Raw genomic sequence first — 18,526 nt, forward strand, 5'->3', positions numbered from 1 at the left:
GAAAGGTAATGTATTTGGTTTGTGGCATTTTGGGTGTTTGGGAGAACAGCTCTTCTGTCTTGCCTAGCACATCTCTGCTCTGACTTTCTGCATTACTATCTTTCTGATTTCTAGGGTAAATAATTACATTTTTAATTAATCACTTCAGAAATTGAAGCTGTCAGTGACCTTTTAAAATGAGTATACATACACAGCACAGTGTTAGATGAACATTGATTTTTTTAATTTTTTCCCCCCTCCAGTGCAGTTTAGAGAATGAGTTTTCATACTGAGAGGATAATTACGCTTGAATTTTGTTTCTTAAAGTTTTAGTATTAAGTCTCTTTTTTAACTGTTAAAGTCTAAGTAACCAAGCAAATATGTGCAGAAATTCACCTTATTATTATTATTATATACTGTAGTAATAAAGTTTGTTTGAAGTGCATGAATAAAAAGTTAGTGAAATTACAGGAGTAACAATCTAATATAGCATTAAGAAGTGCATTCTCTGTGCATCTGAGGGGGGGATGACACAGTTTTCACTCATTTTGACCTTAAATTTTGTGTCCAGGTTTCCAGGATTCTGACATCAGAACCCAGATAACACTGATTAGAACCATAGGGCTTTACAATAAAAGCTAAAATATTGACCATATGATGGCAAAAAGTCTTTTTTTTTGGTGGTTAACTTATTCTCTTCTAGCTACTCTCTGATGAAGTTGATGGTGCTGTGGAGGAGGATCTCCTTCTTGACAAAGACCATGATCGCTCAGCACTGTAGGCAACATGTTTATAATTTTGTATCTGAGCCTTGAGGAGATCCCTCTGTTGTTGGCTGATTGTCTGGCTAATCAGTCCAGGGAGAGCTTGAATGCTACCAATTAAAGTTTCCAGTTTAGTTTCCAGAGTAACAATTCTCTTCTCAAAATCTTCACTTCTTTCATTTAAGTCAGAAATCATGTCATACATGATGTTTTGAGTCTGAAAGTAGAAGGATGTAAAAAAGGTTTAGAGAGATCTTACAGATATTGTAACATGCGGTGCAACTCTACAAGGGTTCTTAAATGCTTTTGCATTTCACAAAAAGAAGATGAGTATTCTAACAAGATCCAGTCTTGTGAAATAATTTTACTTGCGGATGCATGACAGACTCCCTACTGGTGCTAAATTTATTGAGCAGAAATGTAACATTGATATTCTGAGTAGCATTTTAAATGTCAAGCTCTTACTGAATTCGACAAAACACCAGACCTTTTTAGAAGTTTAGATGCTTAGAAATGCACCATCATAAGATTTGTGAACAGAATTAGTTGTGTAAGTCACAAGGAGACCAAAGGTTCCAAAGCACAGTGATGCGCCCTTCACTTTTCTCTATTTCCTCTGATTTTTAAATACCTTCATACTTTAAAAAGAAAACAATTTGCTTGTTTTCTCCTAAAGCTGTGCTTGAACCTGTTGTAATAAGAATAGTTGGGTGGATTGTTTTTGAAATGTAGAGCAAGGAGTAAAAACTCAAGTGTACGCTCCTCTACTTCTGCCTTCCCCTGTCTATCTGTCCTCTACAAAATGGTGTTTGGTATCAGAAAGTCTATGGGGTAAACTTTAAAATGTCATAATGCTTAGTACAAATGGAATCTAAAGTATGTTAATTCATAAAGTCTATCACTTTCTATTTGACTTCCATTTGTTTCTTTTGCAATTCATGCAGGGAAATTATTAAAACTAATGACTTAATTTATCCCTTTTGTAGATTGAGACTTCAGATTAGACATAACCTAAATTTAAAATAACTGGTCATAATTCAGTAGATAAACTGGCTGAAGTTTATAATCCATTATAAAGGAATGAAAAATTAATTGAATGACTACCTGAAGTGCAAAGCACAGAAGTATCAGACAAGTGTCTATAACGCATTTTCTCTGCCCTGTTTCAAGATGCTAGCATAACTGTTGAAAGAAAACTAATCTACATTAAATAATATCTGAAAAGTCCTTATCAATTGCCAGAAACAGTGAAATGTATTTTCAGTAACTGAAGTTGTCAGGTGGTTCTCTACTGCAAAAGAGGAACAAACACTGAAGACTTTTATGTTTGCCTTGATGTTGCACTTTAAATTGATCTGTGTTTTGAGGTGTGTGAAGACATTTGTATGAGAAACCCTTGGGAAAAGCATATAAATACTTCTAATGAAGCTTCAAATGAAGTTCATATAAAATAACTGTTATATATTGCAGTCTAATGTGAAACATGGAATGCTCTCAGCAGGTGGGGGAGCTGAATAATACCCTGCCATGGCTACTCCCAGGCCCATAAAAGGAGCCAGCAGCCCATAACCGGCCCATCTCCACAAGCCCAGAGGAGCACAGGGGCAGAACTGAATTGAATCAAATCGAATAGACTAGACTATTTCAGTTGGAAGGGACCTACAACAATCATCTAGTCCTACTGCCTGACCACTTCAGGGCTGACCAAAAGTTAAAGCATGTTATTAAGGGCATTGTCCAAATGCCTCTTAAACACTGACAGGCACAGGGCATTGATCACCTCTCTAGGAAGCCTCTTCCAGTGTTTGACCACCCTCTTGGTAAAGAAATGCTTCCTAATGTCAAGTCTGAACCTCTGCTGACGCAGCTTTGAACCATTCCCATCTGTCCTGTCACAGGATCCCAGGGAGAAGAGACCAGCACCTCCCTCTCCACTTCCCCTCCTCAGGAAGCTGTAGAGAACAATGAGGTCGCTCCCTCAGCCTCCTTCTCCCCAAACTAGACAAACCCAGAGTCCTTAGCCGCTCCTCATAGGACATGCCTTCCAGCCCTTTCACCAGCTTCGTTGCCCTCCTCTGGATGCATTCAAGTACCTTAACATCCTTTTTAAATTGTGGGGCCCAGAACTGAACACAGTACTCAAGGTGAGGTCGCACCAAGGCTGATTATACTGGGATAATCGCCTCTTTTGACTGGCTGGTTATACTGTGTTTGATGCACCCCAGGATGCAGTTTGCCCTCTTGGCTGCCAGGGCACACTGCTGACTTATATTGAGCCTATTGTCAACCAGCACCCCCAGATCCCTTTCTGCAGGGCTGCTCTCCAGCCGCTCTTCACCCAATCTATACTTGTGCCCGGCATTACTCCATCCCAGGTGCAGAGTCCAGCATTTGGTCTTGTTAAATTTCATGCCATTAATGATTGCCCAATGCTCCAATCTATCTAGATCCCTCTGCAAGGCCTCTTGTCCTTGAGAGAGTCAACAGTACTTCCCAGTTTGGTATCATCAGCAAACTTGCTAATGGTGCATTCAACTACTGAATCTAGATCACTGATTAAAAATATTGAACAGAACTGGCCCTGGAATCGAGCCCTGAGGAACACCGCTGGTGACCGGTCCCCAGCCAGATGTAGCCCCATTCCCTACAACCCTTTGAGCCCTGCTGTTCAGCCAGTTCTTCATCCAGTGCACCATGAACCTGCTCATCCCACAGTTGGACACCTTGCCCAGAAGGATGCTGTGAGGGACACTATCAAAAGCCTCACTAAAATACAGAAAAACTACATCCACTGCCTTCTCTTCATCCACTAGGCAGGTGATCTTATCATAGAAGGATATCAAATTAGTTAAACAAGACTCCCTTTGTGAACCTGTGTTGACTGTGCCTGATGATTGCATTTGCCTTTAAATGCCTTTCAGTAGTACCCAGTATAATCTTCTCCATAATTTTTCCAGGTATTGAGGTTAGACTAACAGGTCTGTAGTTTCCTGGGTCTTCCTTCATGCCCTTCTTGTAAATTGGAATAACATTGGCTAGCTTCCAGTCAGCAGGGACCTCCCCAGACTCCCAAGACCTTTGGTAGATGGTCAAGAGGGGTCCTGCCGTAACATCTGCTAGCTCCTTCAGTACTCTGGGATCCATCCCATCAGGCCCCATGGACTTATGAACATTCAGCTGATACAGCTGGTCCCTTACAATTTCAGTGTCCACAAATGGAAAGTCACAGGTATTGGTATCTTGGGTTTGTCTGTTTCTTCCAAAGTCTCTCCCCATTACTCGGAGGATCAAGGAAAACGCTACCTGTGCTCCTGAATCTTTTAGCATTCTTCCCAGGGCCCTGAAATCTCTTTTGATCGACCTTGGACTTTTTGTTGCAGCATCATTAGTACCCACATGAAAGAGAAGGAGTGGGTAATAGTCTGAAGGCTGTACTAAGCCCTTCAGTTCTCTGGTGACATCCCTGATTTGGGCCCCAGGGAGGCAGCAAACTTCCCTGAAAAGAGGTTTCAGTCTGCAAATTCGTGCTTCCGTTCCACTCAGGAGGGAGTTACTGATGACCATAACTTGTCATTGTTTCTTCTCAGTGCTGGTCTTAATGCAGGTCTTGTTGTGAGGGGTTGGTTGATCTGACCTTGGCGAGAGCGCTTGCATAGGTTCTTCTATCTCCTTATGCACTTTGTCTACCATACCCAGGGCCTCATACCTATTCTGTAAAGGTAGCTGAGAGGGTAAGAAGGTGTTCCTCTTACAGCTCCATGCAGTAACCTGCTTCCACCCCTCCCTATCCCTTGTAACGCTGCCTTCCTCCTGGTACAGAACAGATCTTGGACCTACCTCCATAGTGGCCATACTGAGTTGGCTTCTGTGTACCAGAGATGGCAGAGCACAGCTCCATTGGTCAATCTCCTTATCAGACTCCTCAGTCTGCCCACCTCCTCCTGAAGCTGGGCCACCAGGCAGAGCAGTTCATCTACCTGGTCACATCACAGGTGCTTGCTATCACCCTCCATCTCCAGGAATATCCTTGCACACACCCTACAGTCTGAAGCCTGTGTGGTCGCATGCTTTGACAGGAGCTCTGTCCGTGTGGCTGCATTGGTTGCATTTCTACCAGATGCTAGAAGGTCAGGAGAACCAGAGGACACGGCTTTTTGCCAGGTGGTCACCATGCTGCTGCGTGCCTGCCTGCTGGGTAATATATATACGTGTCCGCTGGGCTGATTGCAATGGCAGGAAGGAACCCAAATTAAGGACTCAGAAGAAGGGACCCCCTGTCCAGGCCCCTCCCAGAGTTGTCTGAGGAGAGCCTCAGCCCCAGTGTCCAGGTGTGAAACCCATCAAGATGAGTCAATGCTGGAACGTGTTTTGGACTGAGCGGTGCTGCTGCCTTGGGGCATGGGACACGTTATAGGATGCAGGGGAAGTGTATTTTGGGATTGCACAGGACTCATTATGGGATGTTTAGGGAAGGAACCAAAGGCCAGGAAAGGGGGGGATCTAGGTGATTTGGGGAGGAACAAGTGTGGGAAAATGGAGGGGTAAGGGGATAAAAAGAGTTGGTTGTGTGCAAATAGTTTGCTGGTTGGTACGCTTGTCTGGCTATGCCCTGCACCTGATCAATGCAGTTTGTCCTATCTTATTAAATTCCTTTCTAATTCTTTTCCTGGGCGAGGGTCTCTCTATTTGGTGTGCATGCATGTGTATGGGAATGTGAGTGCCAGCAAGTGGAGTCAGACCATGGCTCGGAGGGCCTCTTTTCGTGTGTGTGTGTGTGTGTGTGTGTGTGAGAGATGACTTGTAACTCCCCGAAACAAAGATTGAAAGAAGCAGCCTGAGGGAAGCATGGACAATGGTGAGAGACAAAACTTGGTAAAGATAAGGGGGGGGGGCAGAGGCTCTCCAAGCCTTTCCAAGGAATGTCTCAAACACAAGTACCCTGAACTGAATAAGGCTGGCCTGGTGCTCAATGAACTGATAAGGCTGACATTTGACCCATGTGGGAGGAGTAGCAAAGGATGCAGCTGGGGGACGAGGCCCTGTGGAAGAGACAGGACAGTTCTGCCCTGGTGCAACTTGTGAAGTTCGTTAACTCTCTGTTTTTGGGGCCATCATGTCCGATGAATGACCTTTGATTCATTATCCACGAAATGCATATTAAAGTTGACACCCCTGCATATGCTAATGAAGATTACAGAGATCATGCTAAACATATGTGACTACAGCATCCCCCTCTCAACCCAAATCATGCTACACGTCACCTGGGGGAAGGGGGGAGAAGCTGAAATGAAGCTGCCGCCATAGTAGGAGGGCGGGTCGTACAGATATAGTGAACATAAAGGGGGAAGATAGGTGCCACTAAAATAAGGAGAAAAAAAAGAAGAAAAGAAGAAGAGAAGAAAAGAAGAGAAGAGAAGAAAGAAGAAGGAAAGTGTGTGGAATTCTGCAGAAGAGTGCTCTTGCAAACCAGAAACCCCCTGTTGGCTGGACCAATGCTGGAACCAGGACCGGTGATCTCTTTCTCTCTCCCTCTTCCCCCCCCCCCCCATTTCTCTTTTCTCTTAGAGTTGTTAAGTAATGCAAGGCGTACCTTACCACTTGCCATAATTTGTTATATACCTAACCAATTATCGGAAAACCTAGTTTAAGACATATATTAATCACTGTGGGAATCTAATAAATGTTTGTACATGGACCTTGAGAGTTGTCTCGCCTTAGTCCACGCTGCTGGGGATTTACGAATCTGTCACTCACCCTCCTCTTCTGAGTGGGTTGTGACAGCATGTGTTGCCAGCAACTGAAGAGACCAGAGTGAGTGAAACAAAGTCCCACTGGAGTGGGACCAGGAGCCAGAGGTCCATGTGTCTGTGGTGCCAGTAACTGGAACAACCGTGGTGTGTGAGTGCGTGTGAGTATTAGCAAAGATCAAGCTGGACTAGCCTTTAAGTAGGTGAAGTGGCCTGGGAGTCAGGCAGGGGGGCTGGGGGGAGTGTGTCTAAAGGTAAGACCACAGGAGGAGCTGGCTATTAGAAGGACCAGGGGAGTTCCAGCCAGATGCTGGGGGGATGGGGGGGTTGGGTTGTGTGTCTCTATGGATAAAACCTGCTGGGGGGGGTGTCTCTAAGGGTGAGACCATGAGGGGGGTTGACTACCAGGGAATCAGGGGAGCCCCAGCCAGGTCTGTGCATGCATGCATGCGTATGTGCACAAGATGGTCTTTACCAACAACTGGAGTAGGACTGTGGCCTCAGGGGCTCATATATCCAGGTGACAGCAACTGGGGACAATGGGTTCCAGGGGGAGCTACTGGGCAGACTGAGTGTCTGAGCCCAGCTGCTGGAAGGATCATGTATTGAGTGTAAAAGTGGCAAGGATTTGGTAGTGGGGGTGGGCTACAGGGGTGGCCTCTGTGAGAAGACATAAGGGGCTGCACTGTGCTGGACAGATGGTTCCAGCCAGCTCTGCAACAGACCCGCCACTGGCCAAAGCTGAGCCACTCAGCGAAGCTGGTGGTGCCTCTGTGAAAGCATATTTAAGAAAGGGCAAGAATACTGGACAGGCAGTGAGGAGTGAGGTAAAAAACAACCCTGCAAACACCAGGGTCATAGAAAAAGTAGGGGGAGGAGGTACTCCAGGCGCTGGAGCATATATTCCCTTGCAGCCCATGGAAGAGACCACGCCAGAGCAGATATTCATGCTGCAGTCCATGGAGGACCCCACACTGGAGCAAATGATTATTTCCTGAAGGAACTGTGGCCCATGGAGAATCCACGCTGGAGCAGATTTTTTCTTGAAGGACTGCAGCCCATGGAGAGGACCCGTGCTGGAGCAGGGGAAAAGTGTAAGGAGGAAGGAGCAGCAGAGAGGAACTGTTATGAACTGACACTAACCCCATTACCCCTGCACTGCTTGGGGGGCAGAGAGGGGAGGTAGACGAGTCAGGAATGAAGGAGTGAAGTTGAGCCTGGGAAAAAGGTGGGGTGAGGGGAAGATGTTTTAGTTTTTATCTTTGTTTCTCACCATCCTACTCTATTTTTAATAAATTAAATTAATCTTCCTCAAGTCAAGTCTGTTTTGCCTGTGACAGTAATTGGCAAACAATCACCCTGTCTTTATCTTGACCCACAAGCTTTTTCATCTTATTTTCTCCCCCTGTCTTGTTTGAGGAGGGGAGGTAAGGGAGCGACTGGGTAGGGGTCTGGCAGATGCCCAAGGTCAACCTACCACAGTTCCACATTGTACATATGTATATATATATATAAATATTTTCTCACTAATAGAACTCCGTCCTGAAGAAGTTACAGGAGGAAGTCAGCAGGCTGCACAGCATCAGAGAGGATGAGAGAGAGATAGACAGCATCTTCTCAGAGATGCAACAGCTTCAAGAGCCCCAGACTCCAGACACAATGGAGACACAAGCAGTCTGTCCCTAGCAGAATGGTAAGTACAACCTCTGGGGAAGGTGAAGAACAGAAGCTGGTGACTTTCAGTAGAAGGCTCCTGCTCCACCTAAGGGCTTACAACTACAAAATAGGTTCACTGTCCTCAAAGATGAGGAGGAGCTGGATGTGCTTTCAAGTGAAGCATCTGGACCAACTGACCCTGAACCATGCAAGACCACCAGGAGGAAGTGGTGAGTGATAGTAATGGGCAACTCCCTGTTGTAGGAGATGGAGGCACCGATCTGCTGACCTGACCTATTGTCTAGAGAATTTTGTTGCTTGTTGGGGGCCTGGATCCAGGATGTCATGGAGAGAATGCTGAAGCTTGTCCAACCCTCTGACTATTACCCCCTGCTCTTCTTCCGTGTGGGCACCAGTGACAGGGCCAGGGGCAACCAGGAGAGTATCAAAAGTGACTATTGAGCTTTGGAGGTGATAGTCAGGGGCACGGAGTCCCAGGTGGTATTCTCCTCAATCCTGTTGGTGAGGGGAAAGGGTGTAAGGAGGAGGGCACTGATACAGCATGTCAACAATTGGTTGTGGAGCTTGTGTAAGCAACAGGCTTTTGGCTTCTATGACCATGGGACCCTGAGGATGAATGTGTGCTTGGGAGATATGGGCTCCACCTCACCAAGTGGGGAAAAGGTATCTTTGCCAGTAGGATGGCTGACCCAGTAAGGAGAGCTTTAAACTAGGAACGACAGGTGAGGGACTTACCAGCAGCCCTGTAAAGGGAGTGACAGATAGGGTTGACAAGCAAAATGCCTGGAGTGATATGACTGAAAGGGAATGCAAAAACAACAAAATAGGGCTTAAACAGGGTCACCTCCAACATTTGCATGTAAACAAGGAAGTGCCTACAAGGCACCATTATGGTAAAAAAAAACCCTAACAGATTCTTTCTGGAAAATCAGCAGGTGCCTCTCTGAAGTGCATGTACACTAATGCACAGAGCATAGGGAATAAACATGAGGAATTAGAGCTCTGCATGCAGGTGCAGGGCTATGATTTTGTTGGGATCACAGAGACATGGTGGGATAGCTCCCATGACTGGAGTGTTGCCATGGAAGGATACAGGCTTTTTTGGAAAGACAGGCCAGGAAGATGAAGAGTTGCCCTTTATGTGAGAGAGCAGCTGGAATGCATGGAACTCTGCCTGGGGATGGATGAGGAGACAGCTGAGAGATTATGGGTAAGGATGAAAGACAAGACAGGTAAGGGTGGCATTGTAGTGGTTGCCTGCTATAGGCCGCCTGACCAGGAAGAACAAGCAAATGAGGCCCTCTGCAGACAACTAGGAGCTGCCTCACATTTGCAGGCCCTGGTCTTCATGGGAGACTCTAACTACCCCAATATCTGCTGGAGGGACACACAACAAGGCATAAGCAATCCACAAGATACCTGAAGAGCATTGATGAGAACTTCCTGATCCAAGTGATAAAGGAGTGATCAAGATGTGCTCTGCTGGACCTCATACTCACAAACAAAGAAGGGTTCATTGGAGATGTGAAGGTCAAAGTCAGCCTTGGCCGCAGTGATCATGAGATTGTAGACTTCAGGATCCTGAGGGGAGGGAGCAGGGCAAAAAGCCAGATCACAACCCTGGACGTCAGGAGAGAAGACTTTGGCTTCTTCAGGTACTGGCCTGGTAGAGTCCCATGGGATAAGGTCCCAGAGGGAAGAGTGGCCCAAGAAAGCTGGTTAATATTCAAGGATCACCTCCTCCAAGCTCAAGAGCAGTCCATCCCAACAAGCAGGAAGTCAGGCAAAAATCAACCGAAGGAGTTAGGTCTTTTCTCGCTGGAGAAGAGTAGGCTTAGGGGGGACCTCATCACAGTATTCCAGTACTTAAAGGGCGGCTACAAAGAGGATGGAGGGTCTCTCTTCACAAGGAGTCACATGGAGAAGACAAGGGGCAACGGGCACAAGTTAAACCAGAAGAGGCTTCATCTCGATATAGGAAAGAAATTTTTACAGTGAGAACAATCAATCACTGGAACAACCTCTCCAGGGATGTGGTAGAGTCCTCATCACTGGAGGACAGGATGCTAGATAATCTCATCTAGGCTCCCTTTCCACATTCTGTTGGACTAGATGATTTTTTGAGATCCCTTCCAACCTGGGCTATTCTATGATTCTGTGATTGAAAAATGCCAGGAGGCCAGCGTGGATGAACAAGGAGCTCCTGGCAGAACTCACACATAAAAAAGGAAGTATACAGAGGGTGGAAGCAGGAACAGGTAACCTGGGAGGAATACAGAGATGTTTTCCAGGCATGCAGAGATACAGTGAGGAAAGCCAAAGCCTACCTGGAACTGAATCTGGCAAGGGATGTCGAAGACAACAAGAATGGCTTCTATAAGTACATAGGTGACAAAAGGAAGGCTAGGGAAAATGTGGGACCATTGCTGAATGGGGCAGGGAACTTGGTGACACAGGACATGGAAAAGGCTGAGGTACTGAATGCCGCCTTTGCCTCAGTCTTTACTAGCAAGACCAGCCTTCAGGAATCCCAGGTCCCAGAGACCAGGGGGAAAGTCTGGAGCAAGGAAGACTTACCCTTGGTGGAAGAGGATCAGGTCAGGGAATACTTAAGCATACATAAGTCCATGGGCCCTGGTGAGATGCACCCTTGAGTACTCAGGGAGTTGGCTGAACACCTGCCTGCCAATGGGAAGCAGTGAATGAATTCCTTGGTTTGCTTTACTTGTAAGCGCAGTTTTTGCTTTACCTATTAAACTGTCTTTATCTCAACCCACGAGTTTTCATACTTTTACCCTTCTCTCCCCCATCCCACCAGAGGGGAGTGAGTGAGCGGCTGTGTGGGGCTTAGCTGCCAGCTGGGGTTAAACCACGACAGTCCTTTTTGGCGCCCAACATGGGGCTCAAAGGGTTCGAGATAACGACAGATTTGATTGGAATGTGCTAGATCAAATTTATAGCTGTTATTGCTGTTTAGCTATTAATTGACAGGCTCCTGTGCTTGCCACAGGGCTTGCTTGCCTTACTGTAAATTAGAGTCTAGTGCTTGATAGTGGCTGCTTTTTGCTTTCACTGCTTGTTCTACTGCTGTACTGCTTATCATCTTACTCTGTAGTGCCTGGGAACATTTTGATAACAGCAATGACGATGTGCCTGAGCTGGCAGATGGCCAGGGCATCGCTGCTGTTTCTGTGCTGCTGTACTGGACAGGATGGAACTCCAGTGTGAACTCGAGTCGAAGGGACTGTGACCTGTGGATGAGTCCACGCAGGAGCAGGACACCCCAAAGCATCTGTGGCCGTGAATAAGTCCATGCCAGAGCAGGTACATCTCGAAGCATCTGTGGCCGTGGTTATGTCTGTGCCGCAGCAGGTATACCTCTGAAGGGATTGTGGCCCAAGGATAAGTCCTCCCTGGAGAAGGTACACCTTGAAGCATCTGTGGCTGTGCATGAGGTCATGCTGGAGCACCTCAAAGCGTGTGGCCATGGATAAACCCACGACGGAGCAGGTACACCCTGGAGGGACTGCAGCCATGGGTAAGGCCATGTTGGAGCAGGTTTACTTCTGAAGGGACTGTGGCTGTGGGTAATGCTGGAGCAGTTATATTTCTGAAGGCATTGCTGCCCATGGAGAAGGCCATGCTGGAACAGGTGCACCTCAAAGCAGCTGTGGCTGTGGATAAGTCTATGCCACAGCAAGTATACCCCTGGAGAGACTGTGGCTCATAGATAAGGCTCCACTCGGAGCAGGTACACCCTTAAGGGACTGCAGTCTGTGGATAAGTTCAAGCCAGAGCAGGGGCAAGGGGAGGAGTTCATTGCAATGTTAAACCCAATGGTCTGGTACAAAGGGACCAGAGGTGGAGACTGTAATGCAAATACTTTTAAATTGTTGTAACCCATGATTTGAGTTGCATGTTCTAGGAATTACTATAGCAGGAACCACCTGAACCAGTGGAGGACAAGTCTTACAAGAAGCAGTACAAGTGAAACACAGGAAGTTCTATCTGAACATCAGGAAACACTTTTTTACTGTGAAGGTGACTGAGCACTGGAATAGGTTGACCAGAGAGGTGGTGGAGTCTCCTTCCTTGGAGATATTCAAAAGCCATCTGTACGTGGTCCTGGACAACCAGATCTAGGTGGCCCTGCTTGAGCAGGGAGGTTGGACCAGATGACCTCCAGAGGTCCCTTCCAACCTCAACCATTCTGTGATTCTGTGATCCTGCTCAGCCAGAGAGGAGAGCAGCATGAGGCCGTTGGTGCTGTCTGTGTTCGTGTGAGTGCTCTGTGTGTGTTTGTCTGTGATCTGTGTGGCCAGCCGTGTATATATGTGATGTATATGTCTGCTCTGTGTGCATGTGACTACTGGGAATCTTCAGTTATGCTAATGGTTGGACCTGGGGGCATGGAGCTGCAGCAGCCTTGCCTGTCTCGGACTGCTCGACCTGGCTTGATATTTTTCCACTAACAATTTGCAATTGAATAGTCTCTTTTAGTTGATATCAAATAGCTTTAAAAAGAATAACATATCCTTATAATATATCAGCAAAGTGGGCAGTTATTATTCATTATAAATACTTGGAACAAATACAGCCCTAAAGTTATTTGTCTAAAGTCACTGCTTCATAAGAGAACAGGAATGGAAAACCACAACCCCTAAGTTGTCTGTGTGAGGGCCTGTGAACTATAGTCCCTCACAGCATAGTCTGTCTCCAGACAAGAAACCTCTTTATTATACAGGACTACACAAACATTGCCTAGTCAAAGTTCATCCTAAGCATTTTCCATTGTCTGTTTCAGCAGCTCTCAGGATCAGCCCCTCAGTTATGAAATCCTTCCCAAATATTCAAAAAATAAAAGGTAGATTCAAACCTTGGTCAGAGCTATAAACAAGATGTTTTACTTAATAAATGTTAACCCAAACCAGATATATGTTTTCATTTTCTAGAATTACCAAACTTGTTAACAATATTTGCATGTATAGTTCATAACATTTTCACTTATGAACTCTTCATTTGGAAAGGATGAATGTTAATACAAAACAACAATAATTGCCTACTAACCTTTGCCAGGTCCACCAAAGTGTTGGCTTGATCGTTTAGTTTCCTTTGTTCCATTTTTACACTTCTTAATCTAAAAAGTGGAATTTTAAGTCAGATTTTTGTGTGTCTGTGTGTGTGCGCACCTGTGTGGTCATCTTAGGACTTCTAAAAAGCATGCATAAAACTTTCAAGAACAGATAACTGCATGGACAATGCCTCAAGTGCTTTGTATAAAGTCAGAATTGGTCATGTGTCTGGTACAATGAGAAGCATGCCTCTTCAACACCGCAAAAGAAAAAGAGCAAGGAAATGTCATGTCCTTGAGACTACTGTTTGCCATGGGTAAAGTTGCATTCAAAAAGGGAGATAATTTATCCAGACTATATGAAAGCAAGCCAAAACATTCCTCATAGCCTCAGTATCATTACAAATAGATATAGGAAGAAACATAGAACAAATGCTTTTTTGTCATTAATGTTGTAGCAATCAAGAATCTTCCCATGCCTACATGACTAGATACAGGTATTAGCCCTGTTCTGTCAGAAATGGATTGGAGTAGCAGGTGTTTTAACCTGATGGAAATACAGTGATAAGTGAGTTTCTCATTACTTTAAACAGAACTTCCATCTGACCAGCAGCTAAATAACCAACATACTTGCCAATACATTTAATTTTCTTACCGGTCTGAACATTTGCAAATTTAAATATGGTTACATTTTAAACTTATATTAGACATACCTTTCCAATGCACTATTTAAACTAGACTGCTGTAAAAATTATGAAAGAAGAATCAAGGGTATATTTTCTCTTTAATGCTTAGCAAACTGCATTATTATTAATTAGTGATGCACATACTCTGAAAGATATGTAATTGACCTTTCCTATGTGTTCCCTGAATCAAACTCCATGTTTTTCAGATTAACTACTAAAGAAGTGGGGTTTAGATGTGATTTTAAAAAATAAGCAATTTATCTCTTAAGTATAAGTGGGTTTTTAAAATGTTTCCTAAAGTAGAATTACTTGGACTTGCAATGATTTTTCTCATGGATGTTCTAAGCAAGAAATAGCATTTTTCAAAAGCAACAAATCAATTTATAAAACGTGTGATGCCATGCAGTCTACTAGTAGCTCAACAGGCAATCAAGCTATCCATTTGGTTAACTCTCAAATGAAAATAAGGTTGGCAGCATTTTGTGGCACGTAGGTTGCTAACACATACTCTGCCTAGTTCTCATTTATCGTCTTAGCTATATATATATATCTTATAAAGCAAACATGACTGCACAAAAGCATATAAAACTGTTCTTGTAAAGCAAAAACTAAAACTCTGACAATGGCACAAAAGAACTCCATGCCACTGCCAGCCTGTATATTACATCCACAGCAGTTGCAAAGGTGGTGTTCTTTTTCACTTCAAGGCTTTGTATGCCTCAAAGTGCTCCAACTGAACCCTAATGTGAAAAATCGTTTTGCCTTCTCTGAATTTTGAATATGGGGAATGAAGTTCTGACCCTATTTAAATTAATGACAAAACTTCCAAGGCTTTCAGTGGGATCAGGATTATTTCCTAAACTACTGGAAGCCAACCAATCTGTTCATCTCAAATAGCTTGATGTTTCCAAGATGGCTACAAATTATTTTAACCTGGATGCAGAATTGGAGGGAAAGAGTCCTATTCAAGGACATTTATTTTTCCAAACTAAATTGGGGAAAATGGATACAAATTACCACTTAAATTCTGAGAAGCAGATTAAGGCTGTTAAGTTCAACAATGTATCAAGTCTTGGGGTTGTTTACTTTTTTTTTTAAATAAAAGCCTTTGGGGAGATACTCCAAAATCAGAAGTTTGTGTCAGATATTTAGTTAACATACATTTTCCTTTCACATCTAGGCTAACCTCCATGAAGAAGAAATGCTGTGAAATATTTTTCTTAATATGTGGGAATAACTCTGTTAAGGTAGAAATCAATTGTTCATATAAAATTGAAATTCCAGCAGCTTGTTACTGGAATGTCATACACTCTTCTTCCCCTGGAGGCTTCCTTCAGAGCACAATGTAAATACAGTTTATAGAAATAGTGCTTTCAGAAGCTACAAGCTGGAAGTATTCTAAAGCAAATATTATGAAGGAGTCTCTAAAGTAATGAGTTATATCATTACTGCCCCAGAACAAAATATTTACTCAGAGATAAGCATGTAATGATTTGACTGGAGAATGATAATCCTAGTGTTTTGGTGAGTACTCTCTCAAATTTGCAGAATATGTATTTTCTGCTTTTCTTAAGATTCTTTGAAACATCTATTTGCAGTGAGTATGCCAAATTTTAAAATTTTGAGCAATCCATTGTTATTGTAGAAAGAAAAAAAAAAGTACCAGCTGACATCAATGTGATAATACCTAATGGTAACCAACCCAAAACCTGGCACAGACTGGAAAACGTATCTCTAGGTAATGATAGGTCTTTAGCTGCAGCAGCCAGATTAAAATAAAAATGTCAGACTTTTGTTCTTAAATTCATTACAAGGAAATATGAAACATCTTGATTTTATGAACTTCACTTATCACAGCAAAAGACCATGATTCTGGATCGTGTTTCCATGGCAGCAATCAGACCACTGAAGCTCACAAATAAAGACTCTACTTTTTGCATGCAGACAGTGGTAAATTCTGCAAATTTAGGAAGGAACAGCTCATACAACTTACTTCCGAGCTCTATTTTCATTTTGATGAAATAAAAAGACAAAACAGAAGACGACAAACTGTAAAATATACTAAAACAACCAAATGAGCACAGTGGGCTCTATTCAGCAGGTGGAAAGTCCTATGGAGTTGTTATTGCTTCCAATCAGTAACTGCCGCATTTGGAGTCTAATTCTCTCATATTTATGATGAGGGAATCTATGGTACCTTCAAACCTTCCCATTAACTATCCCCTGCAGATTTTCTTCTTTATACAGTATATAAAATGTATTTTAATATTATTGTTTAGAGTACTGATTTCACCTTCACCTTATTAAGTGTGCACGAGAAGAAAGAAAAAAGACTGAGACCAGCTGAAGGTAGCAGTCACAGACAATATTTTTAGACCTTTTAGGGATGTGATTCTGTGTTTGAGACTGTTATCATTATCTAATGTGATTTCTTGTATAAAATTGGCCTTGAAACTTCACACCTTTTATTCCTGTCTCCAGCCCAATGATTGGGAAGGTGAGGGAGGGGAACCAATAAAAAACTTAAGAATCCAGAAAGATGGAAGAGAGCCATTTGCTACTACAAGGTCCCTTGTTCCCCTGAGAAAAGTTAAAAGATGCAAGGGGAGAGAAAACAAATTGCACACAATACTCTTCTGCAGCTGGAAGAAAGACGACTGCTAGAGCAATGGTTCTATTCATGGTCCATTCCTCAGCATACCGAGAAAATTATCCAATTCTCTTGGTTAAATACAACAAGTTTTGTAATGGGAAGCAAAGTGCTAAAGGACAGAGGGAAATGTATTATTAACATAGGTGTTCAAAGTTTGGCTGGCACAGCTAGGAAAATATAGAATCATAGAATCATAGAATCATTTCGGTTGGAAAAGACCTTCAAGATCATCAAGTCCAACCATTAACCATGCCCCCTAAACCATGCCCTGGAGTACCCTGTCCACTCGCTTTTTGAATACCTCCAGGGATGGTGACTCAACCACTTCCCTGGGCAGCCCATTCCAATGTTTGACAACCCTCTCAGTAAAAAAATTTTTCCTAATATCTAACCTAAATCTCCCTTGCCTCAACTTGAGGCCATTTCCTCTTGTCCTATCTCCAGACACCTGACAGAAGAGACCAACACCCACCTCACTACAACCCCCTTTCAGGTAGTTGTAGAGAGCGATAAGGTCTCCCCTCAGCCTCCTCTTTCCTAGACTGAACAACCCCAGATCCCTCAGCCACTCCTCATAAGACTATCACTCGTGCCACCTTCTCCACCCCACCCCCTACATGATTAATGATTTTTTAAGGCAGATGCAGAACACCACTTTACAACTTGTAAAGCTCTTTGGGGTTGAATGATATATAAAGCTGCAGATCAAACTTCCTATGCTTTTTAATTTAGATTCCTCTTTTCATGCACAAGTGTGTGTACATGCACACACACACACACACAAAATAAATAGCAAGGTTAAAATGTTATGGAGTAACTTTTGCAATCAGGGATTCAAGTCTGGCAAAGGACATAAAGGACATGCCACCTTCTACCCCACAACCCCTGCCACTCCTCTCATCCTCCCAATCCTTTAAGTTAAGCAGGATGACAGAACTGATAAAAAACCACTTTTTATCTACCCAAAAATGCCTCAGCTTTTGTGGACTCTATTGCCTCAAGTTTTTCTAAAAGAGCACAGTAACATTTAACCCTGAAAGTTTGCTAAATATGATATAGTAATTAAGGTTTGTAGAATACTTCATATCTTCAAAGCTTAGCTACCTAGTCCTTACAACATTGCTATGAGACAGAGAACCAATGACTGTTATCCTCAATTTACTAATAGGAAATTTGATAACCTAGCCTTCCCTTCCTCTCTTTTATGCAAGATGATGACACATAGGAATTTTTTTCAGGAATGTAGGTGGGTCAGCTGAATGCTGCCCACAGCTCTCCTCACAGCCTGGGTCACACACAGATCCATACTTAGAAATTATCAAAACGTCAGTTCAAAATGAACCTTAATCAATCTACATCTCCCCAGTATGTCATGGAAAACCTATTTCACAGGTCATACAAAAGGCTGCCAATAGGCTGGATAGGCATCTCAAATGGAACAGACAAATAGCAGCATGGGTCCTGGATGTTCCTTATGATGAGTCTGTGGCTGTTGGGGACGAAAGTCTTTTTATTTCTCCCATGTAGTCCAAGGAAAAGTAACTGAATCACTGTACAATTTTAGCTGGCTGTGACTTAGAAAACTCCTACAAACACTCTCAACAATTCTGCATTACCCTGTGCTGCACATAACCAGAGTATTTTCTTTTCTAAATAGGTACTACAGTAAAACCTTATCTTTGACGTACTCTGAAAGAAAGAAAATTCAAACTCAAGAGCACAATTCTAGGAAGGGAGAGAGTGCATGTGTGAGGGAAGGAGAGTGTGTGCAAGAGTGGAAGAGCATGCAAAGAGGAGGAAGAGCATGTGCAAGAGAAAGAAAAGCAGAGAGGAAAAGGAAGGGGGGGGGGGAATGAGCAAGAGAGCAAGAAAGCAAAAGAGAAACCAAGAGATAGAAATCAACAATAAAGAATGAGTGACGATGAGGGAAGGAGGGGAGAGAAGTGGGC

General features: G+C 43.6%; 1 protein-coding gene across 1 annotated transcript in view; it reads right to left on the reverse strand.

The window, feature by feature from the left end:
* Positions 1-311: 311 nt before the first annotated feature.
* LOC128136074 (small conductance calcium-activated potassium channel protein 2-like) overlaps positions 312-18,526 on the reverse strand; it is a 127,989-nt gene continuing 109,774 nt past the window's right edge. The window contains exons 7-8 of the mRNA XM_052775161.1: positions 13,235-13,304; positions 312-960 (exon numbers count right to left, since the gene is read on the reverse strand). Of these exons, the coding sequence (XP_052631121.1) occupies positions 679-960; positions 13,235-13,304 (352 nt within the window). The 3' untranslated portion in view covers positions 312-678. The remainder of the gene's footprint in view (positions 961-13,234; positions 13,305-18,526) is intronic.

The sequence above is a fragment of the Harpia harpyja genome, chromosome W, assembly GCF_026419915.1.
Source record: "Harpia harpyja isolate bHarHar1 chromosome W, bHarHar1 primary haplotype, whole genome shotgun sequence".
In the NCBI taxonomy this organism is placed as follows: domain Eukaryota; kingdom Metazoa; phylum Chordata; class Aves; order Accipitriformes; family Accipitridae; genus Harpia; species Harpia harpyja.